At 37.9% G+C, this 27,275-nt stretch overlaps 1 protein-coding gene across 1 annotated transcript in view; it reads left to right on the forward strand.

Annotated features, from left to right (window-relative positions):
- Hira (histone cell cycle regulator-like protein) overlaps positions 1-27,275 on the forward strand; it is a 235,811-nt gene that overhangs the window by 80,426 nt on the left and 128,110 nt on the right. The window contains exon 8 of the mRNA XM_068230932.1: positions 14,514-14,795. Coding sequence (XP_068087033.1) covers positions 14,514-14,795 — 282 coding nt within the window. The remainder of the gene's footprint in view (positions 1-14,513; positions 14,796-27,275) is intronic.

Genomic DNA, 27,275 nt, shown 5'->3' on the forward strand with positions numbered 1-27,275 from the left:
GTCCGACAGGGAGATGGACTATCCCCACTACTATTCAATTTAGTTTTGGAAAAAGTGATTCGTGAATGGAGAAAAGAAACTAAAGGTATAAACATTGGCAGACTTCTTAAAGACAAAATTCACCTTGACTGCTTAGCTTTCGCAGATGACCTTGCGATCCTTTCGAACAACAGACAAGAAGCAATCCAATCCATAGAAAAATTGAATGAAATAGCCGCAAAAACCGGACTTCAAATTTCATTTGAAAAGACGCAGTTTATGGAAGGAACTAAATCAAGATTCGACAATCAACCATTATATTGAAATAATAACATTAAGTTATTTATTAGACCACCTAATCAATACAAAATCGTCTTGGATGATTTACATAAATTTGTTAGCTAATAGTGGTACATGTTTCGCCTTCCCTGAAGGCATCATCAGCCATAGTCTTAACCTTAAATTAAAAATAAGCGTCTAAATAACATGTAGTAATGAAATGAATTTTAAAATCTTGAAGAGATTTGAAGTGAAATAACATTAAAAATAACAATGATGGTTTGAAAATACAATGTGATGAGATACAATAGTGGAAGTATTAACAAAATTAACATTAGAAGGCTGCTAAAATAAGTACAATGGATGAAACAACAGATTGTTATACAACAAGTAGTAAGATTGCATAAAAGTAAAGTTGATAGTCTGGCGGTTATAATTAGACGATGGCAAAAAATCTTATATAATCAAAGTAAAGAAGAGAGAATAAAAGTCAAAGTTAGTCGAGAGATCCGAAGTTAATCATGATCTTGAAGATAAAAGACGAAAGTCGGATGCATATGGTGAAGTTGTAGAACACTTTTTTGTTGAGGATATGAAGTTGGTGAATATAAGTTGAAGAACAGTTTCAAATAGGATCACTATGGATCATCTCAAAATTTGAAGTGATGTTCAAATGTTGTAAATTGTGAGTTTGTAGATAATCTAGTTGAAGAAGCATATAGAAGTGAAATCTGTAAATGGAAGCAAGAAAAGTAGGGTTAATTGTGTGAAAAGATATTTGAAAAATATTGAAGTAGAATCGTATGCACTTACCATTTGACGGTGACAAAGATAGCTTGTAATATTATGAGTTAGAAGTATTTGCAACAGTAGACTTCTTGCTACGTGTGTTATAACTGAAGTTTTGTGCTGGAGGGGGCTCTGTTTGCGTTGACGTAACTATTGGAGGGGGGCTGCTATTGGTGGGGGGGAAGGAAGAGAGTGTATTACTGCGCGTGTTGTAACGGTGTAAGGCTATTGGAGGGAGCGATGTTACGGTGGGTGTGGCTATGGGTTTATTGGTTGTATTTGAATTAGAGGTACTAGCGGCGGGGGGAAGGGAGGGGGGTATATTAGCTGTAGGGGAGGTGGGAACTCTGATGTGAGGTTGAAGATTTTTAAGAATTTGTTGGTGAGGGAAGTTGATTCTCGTAATAAAATAAGAATCTGTTCATACAAGGGGCTTTTTTTATCAATAGTGTCATTTAGATTTTTATCTTTATTAAAATGTTGATCGAGGAAAATAAATAAGTTTTCATATTCTGTCATGAGTTTGCTTTTATCGACTCTTTTTAGGATATGGAGGTCTTGTTCTATTGTGGTGAATTTATGCCCGGTGTCCCTCATATGGTTGGCCATTGCGGAGAATTTGTTGTGTCTTTGGGCATTGTAATGCTCGGCGTATCTGGTAGAGAAGCTGCGGCCAGTTTGGCCAACATAAGAAAAATTACATGTAGAGCATTTCAATCTGTATATTCCTGATCCAGAGTAACTATTGTCTGTGATGTTAATAGAGTTGTGATTGAAGAATAAATTACGATTAGTGTTTTTTGTTGTGTAGGCTATTTTTATTTCGTGCTTCATTAATGAATTGGTTATCGGGTAAATGCTATGGTTAGTGAATGTGAATTTAGCGTATTTTGGTTTGACGGGTTTTAATGGAGTTAAATTGGTAGCTAGTTTCAGTTTGGTTTTATTGATGATTTTATCAATCATACTCGTGTTAAATCCATTGAATTTAGCTATTACCTTGATGAATAGTAATTCTTTCTTTAAATTAATAGAGGACATAGGGATCTTTAATGCTCTATATATTAAACTGTGATAAGTGGCTTTTTTATGTGAGTTGGGATGTAAAGAATCATTTTTTATGGTTGTTGGAGAAAAGGTGGGTTTTCTGTATATTTGGAAGTCGAATTTGTTCATTGCTCGTGTGATTTTGATATCTAAGAAGTTCAAAGAGTTATTGAACTCATCTTCTTTAGTGAATTTAATATTATTATCTAAGTTGTTGAGGAAAGATAGTATGTTATTGCTGTTGTTGATTTGTTTATCAATGATAGCTATGGTATCATCAACATAGCGATGCCAAAGACAGAGTCCGTTGATGTTATTAATAATCTTACTATGTTCGAGATTATCTAAGTATATATCGGCTAGTATTCCAGATAACGGGTCTCCCATCGCTAGACCTTCTTGTTTGTAAATTTTCTTATTGAAGGTAAAATAGTTGTTGTCTAAAACGAAATTAAGTAATTTTAACCATTCATCAATTTCGATTTTACTCAATGTGCTATGTTTCAACAGATTGTTTTTTATGATGTTAATAGTATTGTTGATAGGGATATTAGTATACATGTTGGTGATGTCAAAAGAACATAAAACGTGGTTTGGTTGTAGACTGAACTTATTTAGGGAATTACAAAGTTCGATCGAGTTCTTTATGGGGTTGGAGTTGTGAAATTTGAAGTGTTTTTTTAGGAATTTGTGTAGGAATTGAGAGGTTTTATAGGTAGGACTATTGATACTATTAATTATAGGCCGAATGGGGACATCATTTTTATGAATTTTGGGCAGTGATCTGACTGTAGGTAATTTTGGGTTCATTACAGTTAATTTCTGATAATCTTGATCATTTAAAATGAAGTTAGAATTTTTAAGAAGGTTCTTTAAGTTACGCTGTATTTTGTTTGTTGGATTTTTGTTAATTAAGGTATAGGTATTGTCTGAAAAAAAGGTTTCAGTTTTATTGATGTAATCTTGTTTGTTCATTATTACTACGGTGTTGCCCTTATCTGCTTTTGTAATTACTACGTTGTTGTTATGGATTTTGGATTTCAGGTTTAGAATTTGTTTCGAGACATTGTAGTTATTATTAGATGTTATTATTAGATACGATTCTACTTCAATATTTTTCAAATATATTTTCACACAATTAACCCTACTTTTCTTGCTTCCATTTACAGATTTCACTTCTATATGCTTCTTCAACTAGATTATCTACAAACTCACAATTTACAACATTTGAACATCACTTCAAATTTTGAGATGATCCATAGTGATCCTATTTGAAACTGTTCTTCAACTTATATTCACCAACTTCATATCCTCAACAAAAAAGTGTTCTACAACTTCACCATATGCATCCGACTTTCGTCTTTTATCTTCAAGATCATGATTAACTTCGGATCTCTCGACTAACTTTGACTTTTATTCTCTCTTCTTTACTTTGATTATATAAGATTTTTTGCCATCGTCTAATTATAACCGCCAGACTATCAACTTTACTTTTATGCAATCTTACTACTTGTTGTATAACAATCTGTTGTTTCATCCATTGTACTTATTTTAGCAGCCTTCTAATGTTAATTTTGTTAATACTTCCACTATTGTATCTCATCACATTGTATTTTCAAACCATCATTGTTATTTTTAATGTTATTTCACTTCAAATCTCTTCAAGATTTTAAAATTCATTTCATTACTACATGTTATTTAGACGCTTATTTTTAATTTAAGGTTAAGACTATGGCTGATGATGCCTTCAGGGAAGGCGAAACATGTACCACTATTAGCTAACAAATTTATGTAAATCATCCAAGACGATTTTGTATTGATTAGGTGGTCTAATAAATAACTTAATGTTATTATTTCAATCAAATATCATCAATACGGACCAAAAATGATATTTATTACATGTAAAATCAACCATTAATCACCAATTGTGGAATAATTTCCCAAGTAGACAAATTCAAGTATCTAGGTGAAATTATTCAGCCAGCAGGGTTAAATCAGGAAGCTAACAAAGAAAGAACTGCTAAACTGCAAAGGGCTTACAAAATCACATGGAACAGATACAACAAAAGATGTATATCAAAAAATGCAAAATTACGACACTACAATACAGTCATCAAACCAGAGGCACTTTATGCATCTGAAACACTGATCATTGGCGGCAGGTCACAAATGAAAAGCATTGAGAAACAAGAGAGGAAAATTCTCAGAAAAATCCTAGGACCAAAGTTCGAAAATGGAATTTGGATGAAAAAGAAACCACACGAAATTTTTCAATTCACAGAAAAAATCACAGATACCATCAGAAAGAGACGACTAAAATTCTACGGACACCTACACAGAATGGATAACAACAGGCTGACAAAGAAAATTCTAAATCTAGCTCTAACCCTGAAAATCCGCAACAATTGGTTAGCAGAAATTCATGAAGATCTACAAGAAATGGGTATTGAAGATGAAACCATTCAAGATAGAATGAAATTTAGAAGCTTAGTAAACAAACATAAATTTGCAGAGAAACCAACAAGAAAAAATACAGGCTGGACAGAAACACGCAGAAAGGAACACAGTGAAAAAATGGAGAGATATTGGGAAGAAAAGAAGAAGAAACATTGTGCAAAATAAGTTCAAACGCGCTCCACAGCTGGGCACAACGAATAAAAAAAAAAAAAATAAAAAAAAAATAATAATAATAATAATTCGCTGGGGCCATCAAGGACCACGTTAAGTCTTGTTGCATTTGACACTGAACTTGGCCTTCTTTAGAGCCCAAATTTCCCTCATTCTTTGTGAGTGGGCCTGCTTACGCTCCTCTGTCCAAGGGTTTAGCCCGTTCGTCAATATTTTCTTGCGGAAGAGATCTCTGTTAAGGGCGTCTTCAGCTGAGATATGTAGCATTTGCAGGTCGTCTTTGATATTTCTAAACCAGGGAACTGTGGTTTTGGGGTTCGAATCAAAAAAAGTGAAATATTTCTTTAGTTAATTTTCTTCCGTCCATTCTTTTCAGATGACCGTAAAATCGTACCCGTCTTTTTCTGATTGTGTCGGTAATTTTCTCTATTTTGCTGTAGACTTCCTTGTTGGATCTCTTTTGATGGATTCCATTTCTGTACTTTGATCCCAAGATTCCTCTCACAATTTTGCGTTCTCTTTTCTCCAGTTCTTCAAGGAGTCCTTTGTTGGCATTTATAGACAGGGTTTCGCCTGCATATAGAACTAATGGCTTCAGAACTGTTTCATAGTGACGTATCTTGGTGTTTTGGGAAAGGCATTTTTTGTTGTAGATTGTGCGGGATGTTTGGTAGGCTATTTCCAGTTTGCGTACTCGCTCCTGAAGTGCTTCTTTGTCCAGTCCATTTTTCATGATGATCTCACCCAGGTATTTGAATTTATCTACTCGGGTGATGTCCCCGTATTTTGTATGGAGTTTTGGTGGAGCCTCTTTGATGTTAGTCATTACTTCTGTTTTCTCAAACGATATCTGCAAACCAGTTTGTTCGGCAATTTCCTTTAAAATTTCAACCTGAGCTCTAGCGGTTTCTATGTCGTTTGAGAGAACAGCAATATCATCGGCAAATGCTAAGCAGTCTGTTGCGATCCCCTTGGATTTTGTTCCTATTCTCAATGGACTGTAGTTGGTTTCCTGTAATCTCACCCGCCAGGTTCTGATGAACTTTTCAAGAACACAGTTGAAGAGTATCGGGGATAGCCCATCACCTTGTCGGACTCCTGTTTTGATGTCAAAGGAATGCGAGAGACATCCGTGGAACTTCACCTTGGATTTTGTATCGGTCAGGGTGGCTCTAATTAATGCCAGCAGTTTCAAATCAACTCCAAATTCATTTAAGATGTTTAGCAGGACTTCCCGGTCAATGGAGTCGTACGCTTTCTTAAATTCCACAAAGACAGACACATACTGCTTGGACCTTAGTGTACAATATCTTATGATCGTTTTGAGATTTTGGATCTGTTCAGCTGTTGAGCGACTTTTTCTGAACCCTCCTTGGTATTCACCTATTTGTTGTTCGACTTGTGCTTCCAAACGCTCCAGGAAGGCAAGTGATAGAATTTTGTAAGTCACGGGTAGCAAAGATATTCCTCTGTAGTTGTTGATGTTCTTCATGCTGCCTTTTTTGTGTAATGGATGGATCAAAGCTATTTTCCAATCTTTGGGTAGGGTCTCCTTGTTCCAAATTTCTTCTATTTGCTTTTGCAAGATATCAAGTGATTCCTCTGGGGCATATTTCCATAGTTCTGCTACTACTGAGTCTTCCCCCGGCACTTTGTTATTTTTGAGACGGGCAATGTGGCGCTTGATTTCATCTCTGTCGGGTGGTCTGAAATATGATACCTGAGTAAGGGTTCCGTGGTCTCAACGGCGCTTTGCGGTTTAGAGCAATTAAGTAAATTCTTGAAGTAATCTGCCAGAATGCTGCAATTTTCTTCATTTGACGTCGCCAGTGAGCCGTCCGTTCGCTCAAAGCATAGAGATGGTGGTTTATAGCCAGTGAGTTTGCATTTGAAGGCTCTGTAGTACTCTCTGCTTTCATTCTTCCTAAGGTTTTGTTCTATCTTTTCAATGAGAGATTTTTCGTATTTACGTTTCTCAGTTCTGAACACCCTAGCTGCTTGGGCACGTTGGGTTTTGTAGGTTTCCCAATCATTTTCTGATTTCGTAGAGTAGTACTGTTTCCACGCATTGAGTCTTTCTTGGAGGACTGATTCGCAGGTACCATTCCACCAGGCATGCTTTTTGCTACTCTTGATTTCTGCAACGTCTTTGGCGGCCTCAACAAGGAGACTTTTGGCGTTGTTAAAGTCACAGTCATTTGGTCTAGCCTTCTCTTGGAACTCCTCGACCCTTTGCCGAAGTTTATCATTGTCGAAGCGTGTGATCTGTTTGGTTGTCTTCCTTGTGTTTGCGGGAATTGGTTTGAATTTGATAAGAGACATATAATGATCTGAGGCCACATTGATGCCTATCTTTACCTTGACATTCATAATCTCAGGGCTGTTTCTCCTGGAGATTGCAACATGATCAATTTGGAACTCTCCGAGAGCTTGGACGGGAGAACGCCGAGTCATTTGCTTTCTGGGTAGATGGCGAAAGTGGGTCGACATGACCTGCAGGTTGTGATTTTCGCAACTGGACACCAGTCTTTTGCCGTTGGGATTGGTTCTTTTGTGAGCAGGGTAATTTCCTATAACTTTCTTGTACTTCTGTTCACGACCTAGTTGGGCATTGAAGTCACCCAAAAGAGGCTTGACATGGTGTTTGGGGATTTTGTTTAATTTTTCATCCAGTAGGTCCCAGAAATTATCAATTTCGTCTGGATCAGACTTGTTCTTATCGTTTGTAGGAGCATGTGCGTTAAGTACGGTGTAGGTTTTGTTCGCGCATTTAATTGTGAGTATAGACAATCTGTCATTCACAGGCAACTGATTTAAGGATCTTGGTTCTAACAGCAAACGCGGTTCCAAGCATCACAGCTCCATTGAGGATTCCTCTTTGCGCTTTGCTCTTGAAAAATCGGTAGCCTTTGGATTCAAAAATCTCTTCATCTGGGTACCTTGTTTCCTGTAGGGCCATTATGGATATCTGATTTTTGTGAAGAGCTTTAGTGAGGGTTTTCAGCTTGCCAGTTTGTGTAAGTGAATTTATGTTGAAAGTTGCTAGAAAGGTTTTAGATTTTGGACTGAGTTTTTGACTCTTCGGGGTACACCGAGACGCTCCGACTCGTCTCTTGCATGATGTCGAGTCTCCCCCAGAATCCGAACGAGACTGGTGTGCCGTGGCGTTCACGACGAGGGATTTATCCGAAGATTTACCCCCTGAGGTATGTTTCTTGAAATGTTGTGCCATCATGCTTTTTGACTTGACTTTGCTTTGGACGGGTACCCATCCTTTTACAACTAGGGTTGTTAGCCCTAGAGGTTGCCTCAAGATGTTTTCTGGCTTCTGGTCATTTACCAGTCTTCGCCGTAACCCTGGCAAGGGACCAGTTTTTTTTTTTCACGGTGGTATTTTATTTCCCTACTACCCTCTGACTCTGCTGGCGGCAGAGCCAACGAGTTTCCCCAATTCCAATGGGATGCGCCCGATGGAGGTAACCGGTAAATCCCCACACGGGTATTATTATTATTATTATTATTATTATTATTATTATTATTATTATTATTATTATTATTATTATTGGAAGGTGTCAGCTTTGTATTGTTAGATTTACTGGCACGTTAAAAGAACTCTAGTGGGACTAAATTCCAGCATCTCAACGGCTCCGACAACCGTTAAAGAGGGACGTAAAAACCAATATCACTATCATCATCATCATCATCATCATCATCATCATCATCATCATCATCATTGTACCCTAAAGATTAACACATGAGGAAAAGAAAAAGAAAATTACACAAAACAAGGATCACAAGAGGTAATGAGAACCAATGGAACACAGGATGCGGAAGTTGCTGGACGACCCTACGAGGAACGTAATCTGGTGACACCTGCACTCTTGAACAAAACAACCAGGTTCCTTACAGTATAGTTCATAAATATAAAATTCTTTTATTCAATTAGAAATAGATATAAACAAAGGGATTATAACTGTCAATACAGATTGAAACTTAATATTGTGTAATAAACAAAGGGTACATTTGACGTTGAGTTTACTCAGACACTCGTAAAATGCTTCACAGAAATTATACATTTACTTTCGAGAAACTTTGAGATTAACACATCAACCTAATCAAACTAACAGCCGTGCTTGGAGGCATGTAAGGGTTCGTAGTCCTGCCCACAGAACCTGTGTGTTGTCCCTACTGATGCAGATTGCCATCTGGCTTAAAATATTGTCATCAAAGGATATTTTATATCCCAACAAATTAAAGAACATCTACAGTACCATGCAATTACTTCCATATAATAGATACGTACCGTGGGGCGGCAGCATATCCAGCTGTAAACGTCGTATAGTATTTTGTAATAGAATCAGATTTTCTTATGCAGTAGGCTAGTCCCATTCTACTGGAAACAGGCAAACAAAGAAAAATACAATAACTTAACTTTTATATTGCGATTTTACATCCGGGAAATAGTGGGTTCGAACCCCACTGTCGGTAGCCCTGAAAATGCTTTTCCGGAGTTTCACATTTTCCCACCAGGCAAATGCTGGGGCTGTACCTTAATTGATGCCACGGCCACTTCCTTCCCACTCCTAGGCCATTCCTATCCCACCGTTGCTGTAAGACCTATCTGTGTCGATGTGACATTAAGTCTGTTGTAAAAAAATATATATTGCAATTTATATGAAGATGCCTGCTTCCAAATAAAAATGCATCATAGTGCTGAAAAGCGCTATTTCAACTAAATTATTTCATCGAAGATGCAAGAATGCCCCATAGAATTACTGCAAGCAAAACTTGTTAATTTAAGACATAATAACGAAAATAAAATTTGCATTATCCGCATCAGGTCAGACTTCCCTTTGGAGTGAGAGCTTGAACAAACAATGTCCGCTCTGACTGAGAACCAAGATGCGAATCGAGATGCTAACTTTCTGTCTTAGGATATAAATCCCCCAGTTTGCATGTGTCACCTTTCCAAAACAAAGGAATCAATCAACCAATCACGTGCAGAATTCAGCAGAGCAGCCTTCGCATCTTCTTGGAAGAGGGTAGAACGTTCTCATACCCTCTAATGGTTGTTAGAAAACACTGACAACATCACAAGCAAGGGTTCTTTCTGGCATCATTCCCGCGCTCTTTGATGTTCTCCAGAATGCCAAAAACAGGGGTTCCTTCTGGCACCAGCAAGACGTGAGAAATAAAGGGCCAGGCCTTCCATAGGGTGCCCCAACAGTTCTCTTCTACATTTTACTGCGCCAAACAAAGATTCCCCCCCCTTTACACACACAATTCCAAAGATAGGTAGATTGATTGATTGATTGATTGATTGATTGATTGATGAATTTATTTACAGTCAAATCTGTTTAGGACGTTCTTGTGGGGACCGAGAAAGAATGTCATAAAGAAGGAACATGCTAAAAAATGAAAAACAATTTGGCTGTTAATTTTAAGGTTAGGTTTGAACGTAAAAATAATTATGATGAAAACAAAGAAACAAGTGTTAATAATTATAATTAATGAAATAGATAAAGAAATAATACATTTTAAGAACACCAACATAGTAAAACATCAAGGAAAAACGTTCTTAGAAACGCGAATTATGTATGTCGCAGCCGTCTCTTACAATTATGTTTAAAGTTGTCACAGGAAAGTCCAACATCTGGGCGATTTGCACACGTTTCGAGTGTGGTTTAGCATCCGCTTTCTCAATAAACTTTAATTTTTCATCATCTATGAACTGTCTAGCTTTCTTCTTCTCCATAACAATGTCTTGCAAACCACTGTGCGTAAATACAGTAGGCCTAGGCCTAATTTATGTATGTTCTTACACAATTCACTTACATACGTAAAATTAAACACCAACATGTCAGCTGTATACGTAAGTGTAGTAGGCCTAATTTACATGCGTTGTTACAAAAGTCACGCAGGCCTATTTCAGACATCGCAGGAGTAAAACCTGCCCATGTGTATGCCCAGTTGTACGGTACCCGCTTCAACTTTGTCGCCGACTCTTAACACACATAGGGGGTTGAGTGGTGCATAACTCCCCGCGCTTTCCAGCGGATCCTTTTCAACACACTTTTCACTGTGGGTGATAAATATGGACCATTTTAGTCTTGGTTTACCTTCTACACTTACGAAAATACAAAAATAGTTCAAGCATGCTGTGTCCTTCAAATTTCGTTAAAAAAAGAGATGGATAGAATTTTGAGGATACTCTCTCAATAACGGTCTGAAATAATGATATCACGCTTTCTCAAACACGAGACCACTGGTATTTCCGACATAAAAGTTCTCAGTGTCTATTTCAGGTTCTTTTTTTTTTGCTAGTGGCTTTACGTTGCACCGACACAGAGAGGTCTTATGGCGACGATGGGATAGGAAAGGCCTACAAGTTGGAAGGAAGCGGCCGTGGCCTTAATTAAGGTACAGCCCCAGCATTTGCCTGGTGTGAAAATGGGAAACCACGGAAAACCATCTTCAGGGCTGCTGATAGTGGGATTCGAACCTATTATCTCCCGGATGCAAGCTCACAGCCGCGCGCCTCTACGCGCACGGCCAACTCGCCCGGTATATTTCAGGTTCTATAACAACCGCTGCAAATCACACAGGAAACAAAAAAAGCACACGAATGACTTTTAAATTGAAAATGAGACATATAAATTGAAAGCGGGCCTACTTTTGTTTATCGTCTAAATCCATTTCTACTTCCTTATAGGTACACTATCGGGTTCTGATACAGGTCGCAGTACTGATGTCGCGAGCACGGTCGATCCGCTATGTATGGTGACATGCATAAACACTAATGACAAATAGCGAGTGACTGTGGGCGTGGGACCAGAAGAGGTCACCATTGAATTATTAAGTAATGTGTTATTCTGAAGTTGCCTAAACTGACTGGATTTATTTGTTTTGTTTTGGTTCACGTCAAGAAGTTTGAACTTTTCTCCACAGATGTCATTACAAAAACTGAGGTAATGCACTCTGGTGCAAGGTAGAAGATTTAGTGATTTAAAGAAATTTTGTGTTTATAGATTTTCACAACTAAACTAACTTTCATTTATTTCTATATTTCAAGGTTTGCAACACTTCCTTCTCATTCCGCCAGCTTTTGAATATGACCAATCACAAATTTTCTGTAATTATTTTTCAACCAATAATGGGCTTCTTGTACCTTTTGAATTTGCCAATAAAAATGAGAGGGTGTCTCCGGATTTAATCCAGAACCCTCTCGAACCATCCCCTCGGGTATATAAACTGCGGCTTTTTCAAGCTACCTTTTCTTATTGATCGTCGTCTTACTGAGTGTGTGTGTTAAGACACTCATTCGTCGGCAGGCAGAACAGCAGCCCAGGTAATGGCCACCAGTTTTATATTTCTGTAGCTACCTCCACAGACTTAGACGAGGGGAAGGTTTGAATTTCTCACTATGTAACCACCTGTTTTCTAAAATGTAAACTTTCTTTTGGCCAGTGTAAAATTTCATAAAGTCTTTAATTGTAAATTGGGGATAGAGAGTGCGTTACCCTCTCGAGTTCCCCTTCAATTTATCTTGAGGTGACTACGACTTTTGTAACCGTTTTTCTCCTGTAAATTACCAAGTAACTTGTTCTTCTAGTCACCTCAGTAGTGTGGGATTAGCCTCTGCATCATCGGACCACAAGCCCAAGTAGGGTTTTTAAACCGAGTTTCCAAGAAGCATAAGTGTACGCCTCCATACATTTTGTGTTCGGGCCAGTAATTTAACCTATTTTTCTTTTCTACGAAGGCCCAGTAGTTTGGGTAATAGATACCCCTGTGTACAAATTGTAAATTGTAAGTTGGGCCTAGAGAGGCCAGAAATTTGTAAGCTTTTTGGTGTAATGTTCCCATGGGAACTTAGAATTTTCCATTCGGAATTGCTAGGCGGGCAATAATTCCATTGTGGAGATTTATCTCCTGTATGCAGTTGTCAGACTGTGCCTCTTATAAGGGCTTCTGATAAGTTCACCTGCATACACCCCAGCGTCAGTGGGTAGGGTCTGACACATCCCACTCTGATGAGTCTAGTGTCAGACCTAAGACAAAACGCTGGTTAATAGAGCAAACGCCTGAAAAGCCTTACATCTGATCTGTTTTTGACATTCTCTATTGGTGAAAAAAATCTAATTCCCTCCATGTTCCGAGCTGTCAGCGGAGAGATGGCGTGGAATGACATTAGTAGACGAATAAGTTAGAGTGGCGTCTTTAAAAGTAGGAAAGATCACAATATGAAGATAAAGTTGGAATTCAAGAGGGCAAATATTCATTTATAGGAAGGGGAGTTAGAGATTGGAATAACTTACCAAGGGAGATGTTCAATAAATTTCCAATTTCTTTGAAATCATTTACGAAAAGGCTAGGAAAACAACAGATAGGGAATCTGCCACCTGGTCGACTGCCCTAAATGCAGATCAGTATTTATTGATTGATTGACTGAATGTACCTTTCCGCAGGCGACTGGAACAAGTTCACTGCATATCTGGAAGATGCTGTATCTGATATTGACATTTCTATGACTGACTACGACCTGTTTGTAGATACAGTGAACAAGAGCTCCAGACAGTCAATTCTCAGAGGTTGTGGAATGAATTATGTTCCTGGTCTCAATCAATTTCCAGCTCTGCTAGCTGAATACATTGATCTATTTGAGATGAATCCTTTTTTCAAAGATATAAACTTCATTTTTGTTTCCGTATTGAACTGCAATGATTTAACTCAACTCTTAAGGAGTTCTACATCAGCACAGTCAGATATATCAGTGGACAGGACCGCTATACCAGGTTTGACAAATATTGCACTTTGGCAAACAGACTGTGCAGAAAGGTCTAGAGATGACAGCAATGTTAACGGAAGATAAAAGACATTGTTTGATATCTACCCTTGAAAAGCTGGACATGTCCAAAAGTAGTCAGAAAGCGTGGCAACTCTTAAAGAGGCTTAATAATGACTTCACAAAAGCATCTGTACATGTCAATTTGTCCCCAGATGCCATTGCTCATCAAGTTTTGCTCATTGGAAAAATAGGGGGTTATATTAATAGAGTTAAAATAGAATGCCAGATAAGCAAGGAGTCTAGCAATCTTACGAATAATATCACCTTAGATAAACTAGACAAAGCCATAAAGAAATCCAAAAATGGCAAGGCTACAGGTCTGGATGATATAAGAGTGGAACAAATAAAACATTTTGATTCTAGAGCAAGGAAGTGGGTTGTTGATTTCCTAAACAATAGCCTGCAGAGTAAACAGATACCGAAAGTGTGGAAGAAGTCTCGAGTGATAGCTCTTTTGAAACCAGGTAAGGATTCATTAGATCCTAAGAGCTACAGGCAAATATCATTACTTTGTCACCTATATAAGATATTTGAGAGGATCCTACTTGAACGCCTCACATTTGAAGAAGACCAACATCTTATTCCAGAACAGGCGGGCTTTAGATCTGGAAGGAATCTGGAATCTGGTCAATGTCCCAATTTCATGCCGTAGCTGTTTCACGTTTTGTTTGGTAGATAGAGTTCCTTAAGGCACTTCTTTTAAATGTGTGGAGTTGAGGTGTACCTCCCGGTACAATTATTATTATTATTATTATTATTATTATTATTATTATTATTATTATTATTATTATTATTTATTATTATTTATTTTTTTTAAACTGATTGTTTATAGAGTATTCAGATTTTCATTCAAAATATTATCCGAGTTCAAAAAATTTCCTAATTTTATTGTGTTTGTTTCTTTCATACCGAAGTTCAGCAGAAGTTTTCCCCTTTCTTTCAGCGGTTCAACTCGAATATTCTACAGAAGCAGTATCGTTCCTCTTCCAAACCACAGCAGTATTGCTGTTGTGCCATTGGTTCAAGAGATCGCTCGCTGTCTGTGTGGTTGACTGCTCTCAAACGGCCACTCGTTGTGCTCCATGAGTTGTTCTCCAACTCAGTGCTAGATCTCTCCTGGAGTTACACCGGCCTTCAGCTCATGGCATGCTCGTGGGACGGCTCTGTTGCTTTTGTCGAGTTCTCGGAGGACGAGCTGGGCAAGCCTCTCTCACCTGAGGAGAAGGTAGGAGCATGTCATACTCTACATGAATTAAATATTTCTTGGAATATGTTTTCTGTTTGGTTTTGGTTTGCTTTGCTTTGTTTTCAGCATGAGATGAAATGTTATTTTGTTTTAATTTGTGATAGGTGATCTGCTGGAGGATTGCTGGCAATTACTGTGGTTTGTTTGGGAGAAGAATCTACAGTACATAGGACTTTCTAAACTTTTCTAAATCGTCAAAGATTTCCAAGTTAAAGGTTTTAAATTATTTTACTATTACTGTCATATGTTTCTGTTATTCTGTTTAGATGGCTGTGCTACAGTTTCCTCCAGTCATGGTTATTTTACAGTTGGAGTACATATCAATTTATTATCATTTTGCAGTTTTACATCCTTAAGAGGCTTTTAGGGAATATCATGACTGGGCTTTGCAAAAACACGAAGGACACTCACATCATAGATTAAGTTGTGTTTAGGAAGATGTTCCTGATTCATTAATAAAAAGTTCAGATACTGTATGAAGGTTGTGAGAGCAGTGTACAAGTGCGAGGTGGAAGATCAAAATGGTTTAAGACAAAGAAAGGCATTCAGCAAGGCAATTCGCTTTCCCCGTTACTCTTCATTACACTTATGGGCACAATTATGAAAGAAATCAAGGAAGTAGAAAATGAAGATCTCAATGCTTTTGTTTTTGCTGATGATATCGCCATTTGAGGAGAGGCTGAAATGGAAGTTCAGAGGAGACTGAATTACTGGAATACAAAATTTAAAGAATTCAAGTTGACTGTGAATAAGAGCAAGTCAGTGGCAATGCGGGTGACTAGGATGCCCACACCTTGTAACATCATACTGGAGGGAGAGAAGGTTGAAAGTGTGAAAAGTGTCATGTCATGTGATGGAAGTACCAAACTAGAAGTATTAAACAGAGTAGGAAAAGGATCCAGCTTCTTCCACCAAGTACGAAACCTAATCTCGGACAAGGGAGTCCCTCTAAGAGCTAAAGAGACAATGTATAAAACCTAATTCCTGCCAATCATGATGTATAGTCTGGAGACCTGTGTCATAAATAAGGGAGGAGTGCGTCAAATACAAGCATGTGAAATGAAGTTCCTTAGATCAGCTCTAAACAAAACCAGGAGAGACTGAGTTAGGAATGAATATGTAAGGAAAGATCTGCAGGTGAACTTGACCATGGAGGAAAGGATAGGTACTACGAAATTGAAGTGGTTAGGTCATGTGAAGCGAATGCACCCAACTTGAACTCCATGCCAGTATCTGGAGATGGAGGTGCCCGGAAGAAGACCTATTGGACGGTCTAGAAAGAGATATTTTTTTTTTTTTGCTATTTGCTTTTATGTCGCACCGACACAGATAGGACTTATGGCGACGAGGTCTAGAAAGAGATGGACATACCAGGTTAATGAAGATCTCAAGAGGAGAGGAGTAACATGGATGCAGTGGAGAGGGAAAAACTGTACCAGGATAGAATTCAGTGGAGGCATATCGTTCAGAAAGTTCCTACCCGGCTTGCTGGAAGGAAATCCTGATGATGATGATGATGATGATGATTAGAAAGATGGGAATAGGATAAACACAATGACAGACAAGATCCCGACAAAAAACAGGAGACGAAGACAAACGTGAAAATACATAAAAAGTACACGGATGATCTTTGTATACTTCTGCCTTCAAGTAGATTGGCTCTCTCCTCATCAATCCCAATTCTAGTACAGTCAGTAACAGTTCTGTATGTACAGGTGGAATGTGAATATAGTTTAGCTGTTTTGTGAAGTAAAAATATACATTGACTGGCAAAATTAATGCATCACTTGATTTTCAAAGGAAAATGCCTGGTAAATTGTGAAATATTTGTTTTATTATTTACATTGATTATTTTCATGAAAAAATAAACTAAAAGTAATGTTATCTGTCTGTTATTCCTACCCTGTTATGCGTCAGCCCTATCTTTAGCCTGCTTGTTTACACTCCAATGAAGCATTGGTGCGAGATCATGAAGATAAGAGAACTCTCAGACGACCTGTAGAAAATAATTGTCCAGCTTGCTCTTAAGGGGGAAGTAATTATGGGAAATAATTATGATGGTTGGTTAAACACCCTCAGCAATCCAGTATATCATCAATAAATTTAAATATGAGGGTACATAGAACAATTTGAGATGAAAACAAAGAGAGAGAAAGTGAAAGGGATGAAAGGTACATTTTGCATCAAATTAGACGTGATCCAAAGTTAAGTGTAACTTAAAAGCTTTACAGTCTTTTCTTTTCAAAGGTATGTTACAGTGTTATAATTTATATTGAAATTGTGTGTTTGACAGACTGCAAATCTTTTTTAAGTTACATTTAACTAAGTTGACACTGGAAAATGTGGCTTCCTTCTTAACAAACCAAAGTTAAGTGTACCAAAACTACACACTCTTGTAAAACACAATCTGCAAAAAGAACTTTCTAAACAGACCATATATCATGTATAGAGAAATGGCTACTGTGGCCGAGTTCAACGCAAGAAGCCTTTCATTAGTGCAGTAAACAGATTGAAGAGATTGAAGTTCGCAAAGGAGCATGTTTCATAAGGTCAGGACTTTTGGGATCGAGTCATGGTCTGAGACAGAACCTAACCTAACCAAAAAACTTGAAATATAGTGCCCAAAAAATGGACTTTCAACATGAAAATGGCCCTAAACATACTTTCAGAATTTGTAAAAACCTGGCTGATTTGGAACATTCCTCATCATCCCAAAACTCCTCTGTCAGCAGATTTAAATCCAATTCAACATTTATGGCCGATTTTAAAAAGGAACAATGGAAGAACATCAGTCCACAGCAATTCAAGTAACCATTTTCTTCTATGCAAAGACAGTGTGAGGAAGTTATTAAGGTGAAAGGATATGCCATACAATAATAATATTTTGGAAGTCAGGTCAGAGGGGGAAAGAGAGAAATAAGAAAGGAACACACATAATAGGACGAAAACAATGGCAGATCACTGTGGGAAGAGGGAGTAACAGAAAGAGGAGACTAGGACAAATGTGGAAACACAAAAGGACTATCTCCTACACTTCCCACATCAAGAGTGAAGATCTTTAAAGCGTTGATGCCCGCCCTCGTCATGAAGCTGGGAAGCAGAAACAAGCTTGTTGCGGGCTGAAAAGAACTGGAATTGAATGAGGAGAGAGCCTATCTGTTTGAAGACGACAGTGTATGAAGATCTGGTGAAACTATTCTAGAATCATTACAAGCACATACCTGCCAACTTTACAAAACCAAACATCAGGAGATTTGGGTATGAATATAAAAAAATCAGGACATACAATTGGTCAAAACTGCTTATTTTACATGTCTTGCACAAAACAGGAGTACTATGGTATATATTGTAATACTTATTGTCTCAAATCCTGACTGTTGCTATACAAGGCTACACAGGAAGTATGCGAGTGTGATAATCGGTCTCTGATAAGCCTTCCGAAAATAGTATGAACTCTTCTCCACACGTGTGAATCAGTCATGAACTTAGATACCATTACTTAGCAGATGCATAGATTAATATATTGCATCACTTGCCCGTGCAATTATGCTAAGTGCAATGCTATATTTATCAAGTAATAACTTAAAATTTGCCAGAATTGTCTCCAAATGGCTCATAAAATCTATAGAAAAATCGCTAGTCGCTATCTTTGAAATTCTGTCACTAAATTACTAAAAACGACTCCAATTCTAATAACTAGTCTCTAGAATTGACTAGATTTTGTGAACAAACATGAACGTAGTACGCGAGAACGAGAGATTGAAAATTGATGTACAAGTTTCAGTAAACACTGCACATTCGCGTGCATTTCTCGTATTAATAAACATCGATATTTTATTAGAAAGTGACCAGTGAGTGAAGGATTTAACCGGCCACACTGGCATACAAAGCTGAAATAGCAGGATTTGAAAACAAAATTTTGTTTGAAGTTCACAAAAAAATAAACTAAAATTGGGAGAAATAGTAGAATAATTGGGAGGCGGGAAAAGCTGTTGAAAATCGGGATTCTCCCGCCTAAATCGGGAAAATTGGCAGGTATGCAAGTAAGATGTGACATCTTTAGCCCGTATTGTCAACTTTGAACAGTTTACAGATATTAACATTAAAAGTTCCACCTTTACAATATTTACAATTTTATTCTTAAAGCAAATTTTATAGGTACATGTTTTGTCCCTCTTGGGGGCATCCTCAGCCTAATGAAGAACGAAACTTAAGTAATAAAATTAGCATAACAAGAAAGGTGGTATGTACTTGTCTACAGGAAATCAAATTTACATGGTCTTAGTGTGCCATTTGACAATAAAGTGGTGGCGTGAAATCCATTTGATACATCTCATCGTTGTTCAAGTATAAAATAATCTTATGTTTGCAGACACACAGGTTAAGAGAGAAAAATTTTACGAATAGCAGAATAGAACCAAGACTGAACTAATAGTCATGATTTTTCTCTCTTAACCTGTGTGTCAGCAAACATAAGATTCTTTCATACTTGAACAGCGATGAAATGTTTCAAATAGATTTCACGTCAGATTTTGTTATCAAATGACACACTAAGACCATATAAATTTGATTTGCTGTAGATACAGCACCTTTTTTGTTATGCTAATTTTACTATTTGACTTCCGTTCCTCACTATAGCTGTGCCAAATGTTGGTTACACTGCAGTGGCGCACGAAGCGATGTTGCCGCCATAACAGCTGATTGCACGGCATGTGAGATTTTAGAAACATGAGAGAAATGTTTTTAATGTCATTACGATGATACACAATACAAATGTAATTGGCCAACTACAATCGCACTTTCAACACACCGATTAAACTTACAAAAAATATATTATCACGCAAAATGATACGAGACAAATCTATTACGAAGTTCTTACTATCGCGATGTTAGAAAATATGGAAGAAATCGGCAGACAAGAATCTCACTTTAAATACAACGATAAATGTTTCAATAATATACACCGGTGTTAACACAAAAGATTTTGAGTAAAATCAATCAAATTTACAAAAATTCAGAAACATTATTCTTCTTGCCTTATTTACATTGCTAGAGGCTCTATAGGCCTATCCTCCAGATTACTGCCATCACTACCGTTGCCTTTGTTGTCGTCGTCGTTGTCCAAGCAGATCATAAACTCCTGACAGTCACTGATGATGCCATCTATTGCTATTGCCGAGTCAATTAATGTTGCGACATGGCTAACTTTCTTCCTCCACAAAGCCGCATCCACTAGAGGAATGCCCTCCCGGAACAGTCTTTCCACTTCAGTAATTGTGAAGGAGTTGTTATTTGTGCGTACGTAATGTTTCACTTCACTCCATACCAACTCAATAGGGTTGAAGTGACAGTGATACAGTGGCAACCTAACAGCCTAGTGTCCTTGTTCCTTCGCTACCTCATCGACTACATACATTGGTGTAACCAGTTTGTTTTGTTTCAACCGTGTATAGGCCTATAAGGCTAATTTAGTCATACCCATATGCGCTGGGATATTTCTTGCCTGCAGCCATTCCGCTAACAGTTCTTTACAGGCGCTCGAAGTAGGGGTCTTGTCTATTATTACAGAGTGGTAAGGCACATTGTCCATAACAATGAGGGAGGGGCCTTTGAGCTGTTGCAGGAGCTTCTTAAACAAATCTAAAATGCAAACATGGTCCATATCTTCGATAATCACCTTTATTTTCTCTTTTTTTTCGATCGGAACATTAGAAGACCAACTTCCACAAAACCACTGGATGAACATGCGTGCGCTATTAATCTGGCGCCCTTCCCAGTCGATTGATTACTGGAGCTTTTAGGACTGTCATCAGTCAAAGATTTAGCAAGGCACTCCCCAGCATTCACCCATGTCTCATCCAACCATATTACCTCGTGGAGATCCTGACCGACAAGTTTATTCAGAAAAATCTCCTAGCCATCACGAAGTGCGACTTTGCAAGCAGCACTTTTCTTCTGTTCAGTTTTTTATGTCTGAAACCTATGGCTCGCAGTACCGATTTTAAGGAAGTTTTACCCCCGGAGGAAAGCTTTTTTTTTGTTTAAGGAAGACTAGTAATTTTGCCACGATGTAATAATCGTACACGTTTCTCCATATTGCATTAGTCTGGAAAGATTAAATTCCTGTTACAGGAGATGGCTTAATTTATCTCTTTCCTGGAGTGCTAGGAAACAAGTCCCCGTTATCAGCCCTTTTTCTGCTACTGTTAGGTTCCCCAGTCCTTTTTTCCTTCAGTTCCTGGAGCAACCTTTCTGAATAACAGTACGCATTTAAAAACCTAATGTTTGACTTGTACGTTCCACGACTAAATTTGCAGGAACAGAGAGATGACCACGCAGGCATATGAATTCCCTCTCCTTCTTGTAAAACTCGCGAGTTCTCTGCAGTAAGATGTACAATATTATAGGTTAGGATCCACCTTTCAATACTCCGTAATAAGATGGTTAAAAGTAGTTACAACCTGTTTAATGGGACCGGTTTCAACACATTTTAAGTGTCATCATCAGCCAATTTGCGAAGATTTTAAAACAACTAGCACATTGAATACAGGCAAAAAATTAACATTGTATCATAACGTAGCAATTCAGTAAATGTTCAAAACACAATAATCACAGTCAAGAGAGTAAACAGAACATCACTATCTTGCACCGAAAACAAATATAGCTGAAGTACATAAGCAGGTCAAATATTCACTTATGTAAAGTCGTTGCTAGGCAGGTCTTGTAGGCATTTGTTTCTCCGGCCGAAGAGCAAAAGGTGACGTGAATGAAGTCCTAGGAAAACAGTGTAGGATTTAATTTCGTCAAATTTCAAAGTGGATATATAGGTTTTTTAAAATAATTAAAACGTTAAAAAAGAATAAAGCCAAATAAAAAATATATTTAAAAAATAGGAAGAAATAATGAAAGAAATACGAGGTTCAACTCGAAACAACTTGCCGTAGTAATTGATAAAGAAATGATAAATAGAGAAAGGGGGGGACGTTAATTAGAGGGTGGTGGTGGTGGTGGTGGTGGTGGTGGTGGTGGTTATTGTTATTAGAGGAAATACAATTGGGCAACAATCCTTAATATAATACTAATTCGAAGAAAAAAGAAAAAGAACCGACACTTCGAAAAATGAAGATATCGGTTAAAGGAAGACAAGGGCCACGAAGGGCGTGAAAATGAAAGACTCCCTAGCCCTCGCAAACCTAATAGCATCGGGGTCGGAAAAGAACAAGAATTGACCAAGGGAGGTCGGACAGGATAGATGAAAGTGAGGAGCCTGGCACAAGTAAGTGGAAGCAATGCAGTAATTCACATGCTTGACCATTAAGGGGCACTCTTCGGCGCAAAAGATTATCACTTCGCGATTCATCACTATGTTGTCATTTCCGTGACATCGCACTGAACTAGTTACAATAAACTTCAGTTATCTCACAACAAAACACCAATTTCATCAACGCACGAATCACATCTGACCACGTGCTAACGACGAGAGACAAGCAGCAACACTTCAGTACGGAAGTCAAGATAGTTATAGATGGCACCACTAGCCATTTTGCCAACAGCCACCAAATGAAAATAATTCATCTTTATTTTGCAGCTCGCTTAAACATTGCATTTTTTTTAAAATGCTTGTTTTTGTAAGTAAATGAAAGGTTATTCGCACTATACAAAATTAAATACGAACTAATATTTATAAAATGCATAACTGTATTTGACAAAAAAGTAGTGGATTGGTCGTTCTGATTGACGGGTGACTTTCTTCAATTATTTTTTGTAGTAGTGCCAACATGAACTACAACTGTCAAGTGCAACCTTGTGCCGGCCCACCTATAGGGTGAGGATGTCCCCAAGAGGGATGAAACATGTACCTATAACTTCGCTTTAAGAATTAAAAAATTTGTAAGTATTGTAAAGGTGGAACTTTGAATGTTAATTTCTTCAAACTGTTCTAGAATCAGTCGTGCAGTTCATCTTGTTTAACATGACTTAGACTATCATATCCAGTGTCCCACTTCTTGGCCAAATTGCCAGTGTTGCGGTCTTTGTTTCAGTGGGTCTTGAGTTTGATTCCTGTTTGGATCCCAAATTTTCCGGTTGATTCTTCAAGCAACCCCACCAAGATGTGGAGAAAGCAGAAGACTATCATATCCCATATTACTGGCCATAGAAACATATATTGAAGCTAATTTATAAAAGTTTGCAACTACTCCTGAGTCATCAGAGACAAGTACAGTACAATCTCCTTAATCTGCCTTATTTGGTTTTGCCTGACGTATTACAGTAGAGCTCTGCTAATTCAAGCTAATTGGGGCCGATGCTACCGTAACTTAAATAACACCGAAATAAGAGCCAATCAGATGGTAATGAATAATTGTTTAATGAGTGCAAACAATGGTTAAACAGTACAGTACATACTTGTGTAATACAGTATATGGGCTAACATTATCAAGTTTAAAAGAAACGTGAATTCAAATTGTACATTTTGTTTTAAAATGGAGCCTCGTTTTTTAGTAACAATATCGGCCATCTCTTAAGAAACATAGTACAGTATCAATTGGCACTAGCTTACACTTCCCGGCTGGGAATCGCATCTAGAACTCTCAAACTCTCGGTGTGGGTCATAGCTGGTACAGTCTCTTCGGGCACTTCTTCGTTGCCACTGTCTTTGGTGAGTTCACACGTCTTCTCAACTGTTGGAAAATTAATTAATTAATTAATAATAAAAATAATAAAAATAATGGCATGTTGCCTCCAAACAGGCCTTTAGCAGGTCTTCTGAGTTGACGCCGTACAGGCGACCTGCACATCTGTGAGTATAGAGCCCTACCCACGATGAATTCTATTGCTGAAGACGATACACACCCAGCCCCCAAGATATTGGAATTAACCATTGAAGGTTAAAATCCCCTACCCGGCAAGGAGTCATATCCGGGTCCTTCTGGTCCAAAGGCCAGCACACTAACCATTTGGCCATGGACCTGGACATAAGTTAAGGGTAAAAACAGGTGTATGGACTACTGTTTGCAATAAAATTCAGTCTGCCACTGATTATTTTTTGTGACAGCTGTCGCTGGGTAGAGGTTATTTTTCTGACAGGAAGTCATGAATATGACAGACATACGGACTTTTCAATAATTAGCCAAAGTGTTCTTGTCAATCTATAATAGTATTATTTTGTCATTGTTATTTATTTATGTGCATAGCTGTCAGTTTGCTTTTGGGTGATGTTCGAACCCCACTGTTGGCAGCCCTGAAGATTTTTGTTTGTAGTTTTCGATTTTCACACCAGTTAAATGCTAGTGTTGTACCTTAACCCACTAGACTCATTTGATGTGACGTTCACACGAGCATTGGCCAGGCCTTAAACTGAAATGGTGACACATTAATGCACCGTGTCGGGTTGTATGAACTAGCTTATATTTTGATCATCCGTACAAGGGTTTCCCTTTTGTGAACTTATATGAATAGAACAGGAATGTGGCTTGTTGACAGCTCTTCTTCTAATAACTTGCAGCATTATTTATTGCCTAATTGTAGTCTCTGAAAGCACAAACATTTCAGCAGGCGTCAGTCATTCTCCTACCCATGGCTTTGGGCATAATATAAGCAAGTGACAGCAATGCTTTTGCTGGGTTAATTGAAAGTGTTTTAGGTTCAGAGGACAGTGATGGCGTTTATGATATATGATAACATTGAAGTGAAAGTGATATTTCATTTGATACGAGTGACAGTAACCTAAAGCTCCCCATGTGAAACCTAAATAGTGACTGGGTGTGGGTTAGTAATAGAGATGACCAGCCAGTTGTTCATCACTTTACAGGCTCTCTAGGGGTATCAGAAGAACTGAGGACAAATATTTAGATAATTCTGCATCGGAGTTGTGTGTATTCTTGGAGGTTATGGACTCGTCATTTCCCACATTGTGCGAGAAACAAATATTTACGCTGTGGAACAATTATCGGATCTGCATAGGAAAAGGTGGTGAAAAGTGATATGACATTAATGAGGATGAAATTAAGGCCTACTTTACCCTCTGCATTCTGATGTCCCAGGTTTGTGAGATAAATGTATTGAGACCCCATTTTTCGAGAGACAACAAGTAATGGTCTCTCTCTTTTTTTTTTTTTTGCTTTACGTCGCACCGACACAGATAGGTCTTATGGTTATGAATTTCATGTTTTTGGTCCGTATTGAACTGAGAATAATATATAAGTAATAATAATAACAACGTAAACGTTTCCACCTTTTCAATACTAAAATATATTCACAAAATTATAAATTACACGGTACTAGTTTCGACCCATCTAGGGGACATCATCAGCCGTATTGGAGCAAAGATCACTTTTGGCGAAATCCTAAGAAAATGTTATTTTAAAGAATAACAAGTGAAATGCTATTTTAAAGAATAACAAGTGAAATTTCACTTGTTATTCTTTAAAATAACATTTCCTTAGGATTTCGCCAAAAGTGATCTTTGCTCCAATACGGCTGATGATGACCCCTAGATGGGTCGAAACTAGTACCGTGTAATTTATAATTTTGTGAATATATTTTAGTATTGAAAAGGTGGAAACGTTTACGTTGTTATTATTATTACTTATAGGTCTTATGGTGACGATGGGACAGGGAAGGCCTAGGAATGGGAAGCAAGCGGCCGTGGCCTTAATTAAGGTACAGCCCCAGCATTTGCCTGGTGTGAAAATAGGAAACCACGGAAAACCATCTTCAGGTCTGCCGACAGTGGGGTTCAAACCCACTATCTCCCAGATGCGAGCTCAAAGCTGCACGCTCCTAACCGCACGGCCAACTCACCTGGTAAAACAAGTAGTGTGAATTGCCTCTGAATGTTTTGAGATTTACCATATAAAATCTTCATTCTAACATATTGTTGTTGAGTACAATTATTTTGAATGCTTCACTGAAAACTGTGCATGTAAATTCTGGGTGCTGTTCCATTCATGGCATTTATTTCAAAGCAGTGCACAGTACTTCTGTCTGTGTGGTTTACTCGTGGTGAGGATGTTTTAAATTTGATTTCTAAGCAAGTGCTTGGGGCTATTAAACCTGAAATGATTGGGTTAAGGCCACGGCTGCTTCTTTCCTACTCCTGGTCTTTTCCTATGCTATCGTCTGTGTTGGTGCAGTGTAAAGCAAATTGTAAAAAGAAAAAGAAAAATGTATGTATTATTGTAAAAGAAACATGCTTTTTGAGAAACATCAACAGGGTTTTGAGATCTGGCTAAAGGGCTCTTCGCTATATTGAATCAATTGAATCATTTGGATCTGAATTGGAACTCTGGTAGTGCAGCCTTTAAAACTATTCACTGTACGTTTTGTTGACATTCAATTGGATTATTGTTACATCACATACTGTATGCTGTGTTTGTGTGTTCTCTGGGCAGCTGCGTAGTTTTGTGTGTGGTGAATTGTGGTTCTTACAGTGCTGGAAAAGTGTGATATCCTTAAGAAACTGGATCAACATGAGAAACAATGATTTACAATGATTTCCTTGTAAAACAGTGATTTAGCATTGGATGTGCTACAAAACTACAATAGTAAAAAGAACTAGATAAAAATGCAGACTTTTGTAAAAACATTTGCCTGTGGAACAATTGAGAGATACACTTTGAAGACTAGGGATCACCCAGAAGTTGACGAAGCACTCTATGCAGGGTTTCTTCGGAATATGTACAGTAGATTTCTATAAAGCCAGAAGTGGTCTGACACACCCTTGGATCCTGAGAGGGCTGGATTACTGAGATTGTACTGTAATATTACTGAGAAAGTTGTCAAACCTATTGCTTTCTGGGATCATTGGTTCCACCTGGCTTGACTAGGAATTTAAGGCCAGATTCTTTTCTTGATAGTTCTGGTGAAAATTTAGACTTCAGGTTGACTGGGGATTGAACCTTGGCCATCTGGCTTGATAGAGCCAGCTCCTAAACCACTCTGCTAATCATACCCCCTGTCACAAAGCCCTCCTAATACTCAAATCTTGATCGTCCCATTAGGATAGGCCCAGGAGTTATAATATTTCATAAAATGTAATTACTCCCTCTTTCTCATATGTGCTTTAGTGTAATTTCTTCAAGCATGTACTGTGTATGTGATTTTTTCCTAGAGTCTTAGGTAAGTCTGCTGCATTAAATTACAGTATGCTTGGCCTATGTAATTTATTTTTGTCTTAATTTTCATTTCTGTGTAGTACTAATAATATTAGATGTTTTATTTTCTGTTCCAGTGATTCACTTTGTTTTATTTACCTTGATTTCTCTTGGTAAGATTTCTCCTTTCTTTCTTTTATCCATCTGTCCATTTATTTGTACAGGTTCATCATGAAGCTAACTTTGATTCCAGATGAACTGAACAGAAATTTGTAAATATCATAATCTGAATCACCAGAGGAAAGATCACAGACTAAGCTCCAGAATGTGTTTGTTTTGCAACCTCTTTGAGTTCTCTTTCTTG

The sequence above is a fragment of the Anabrus simplex genome, chromosome X (assembly GCF_040414725.1).
Source record: "Anabrus simplex isolate iqAnaSimp1 chromosome X, ASM4041472v1, whole genome shotgun sequence".
Lineage (NCBI taxonomy): Eukaryota > Metazoa > Arthropoda > Insecta > Orthoptera > Tettigoniidae > Anabrus > Anabrus simplex.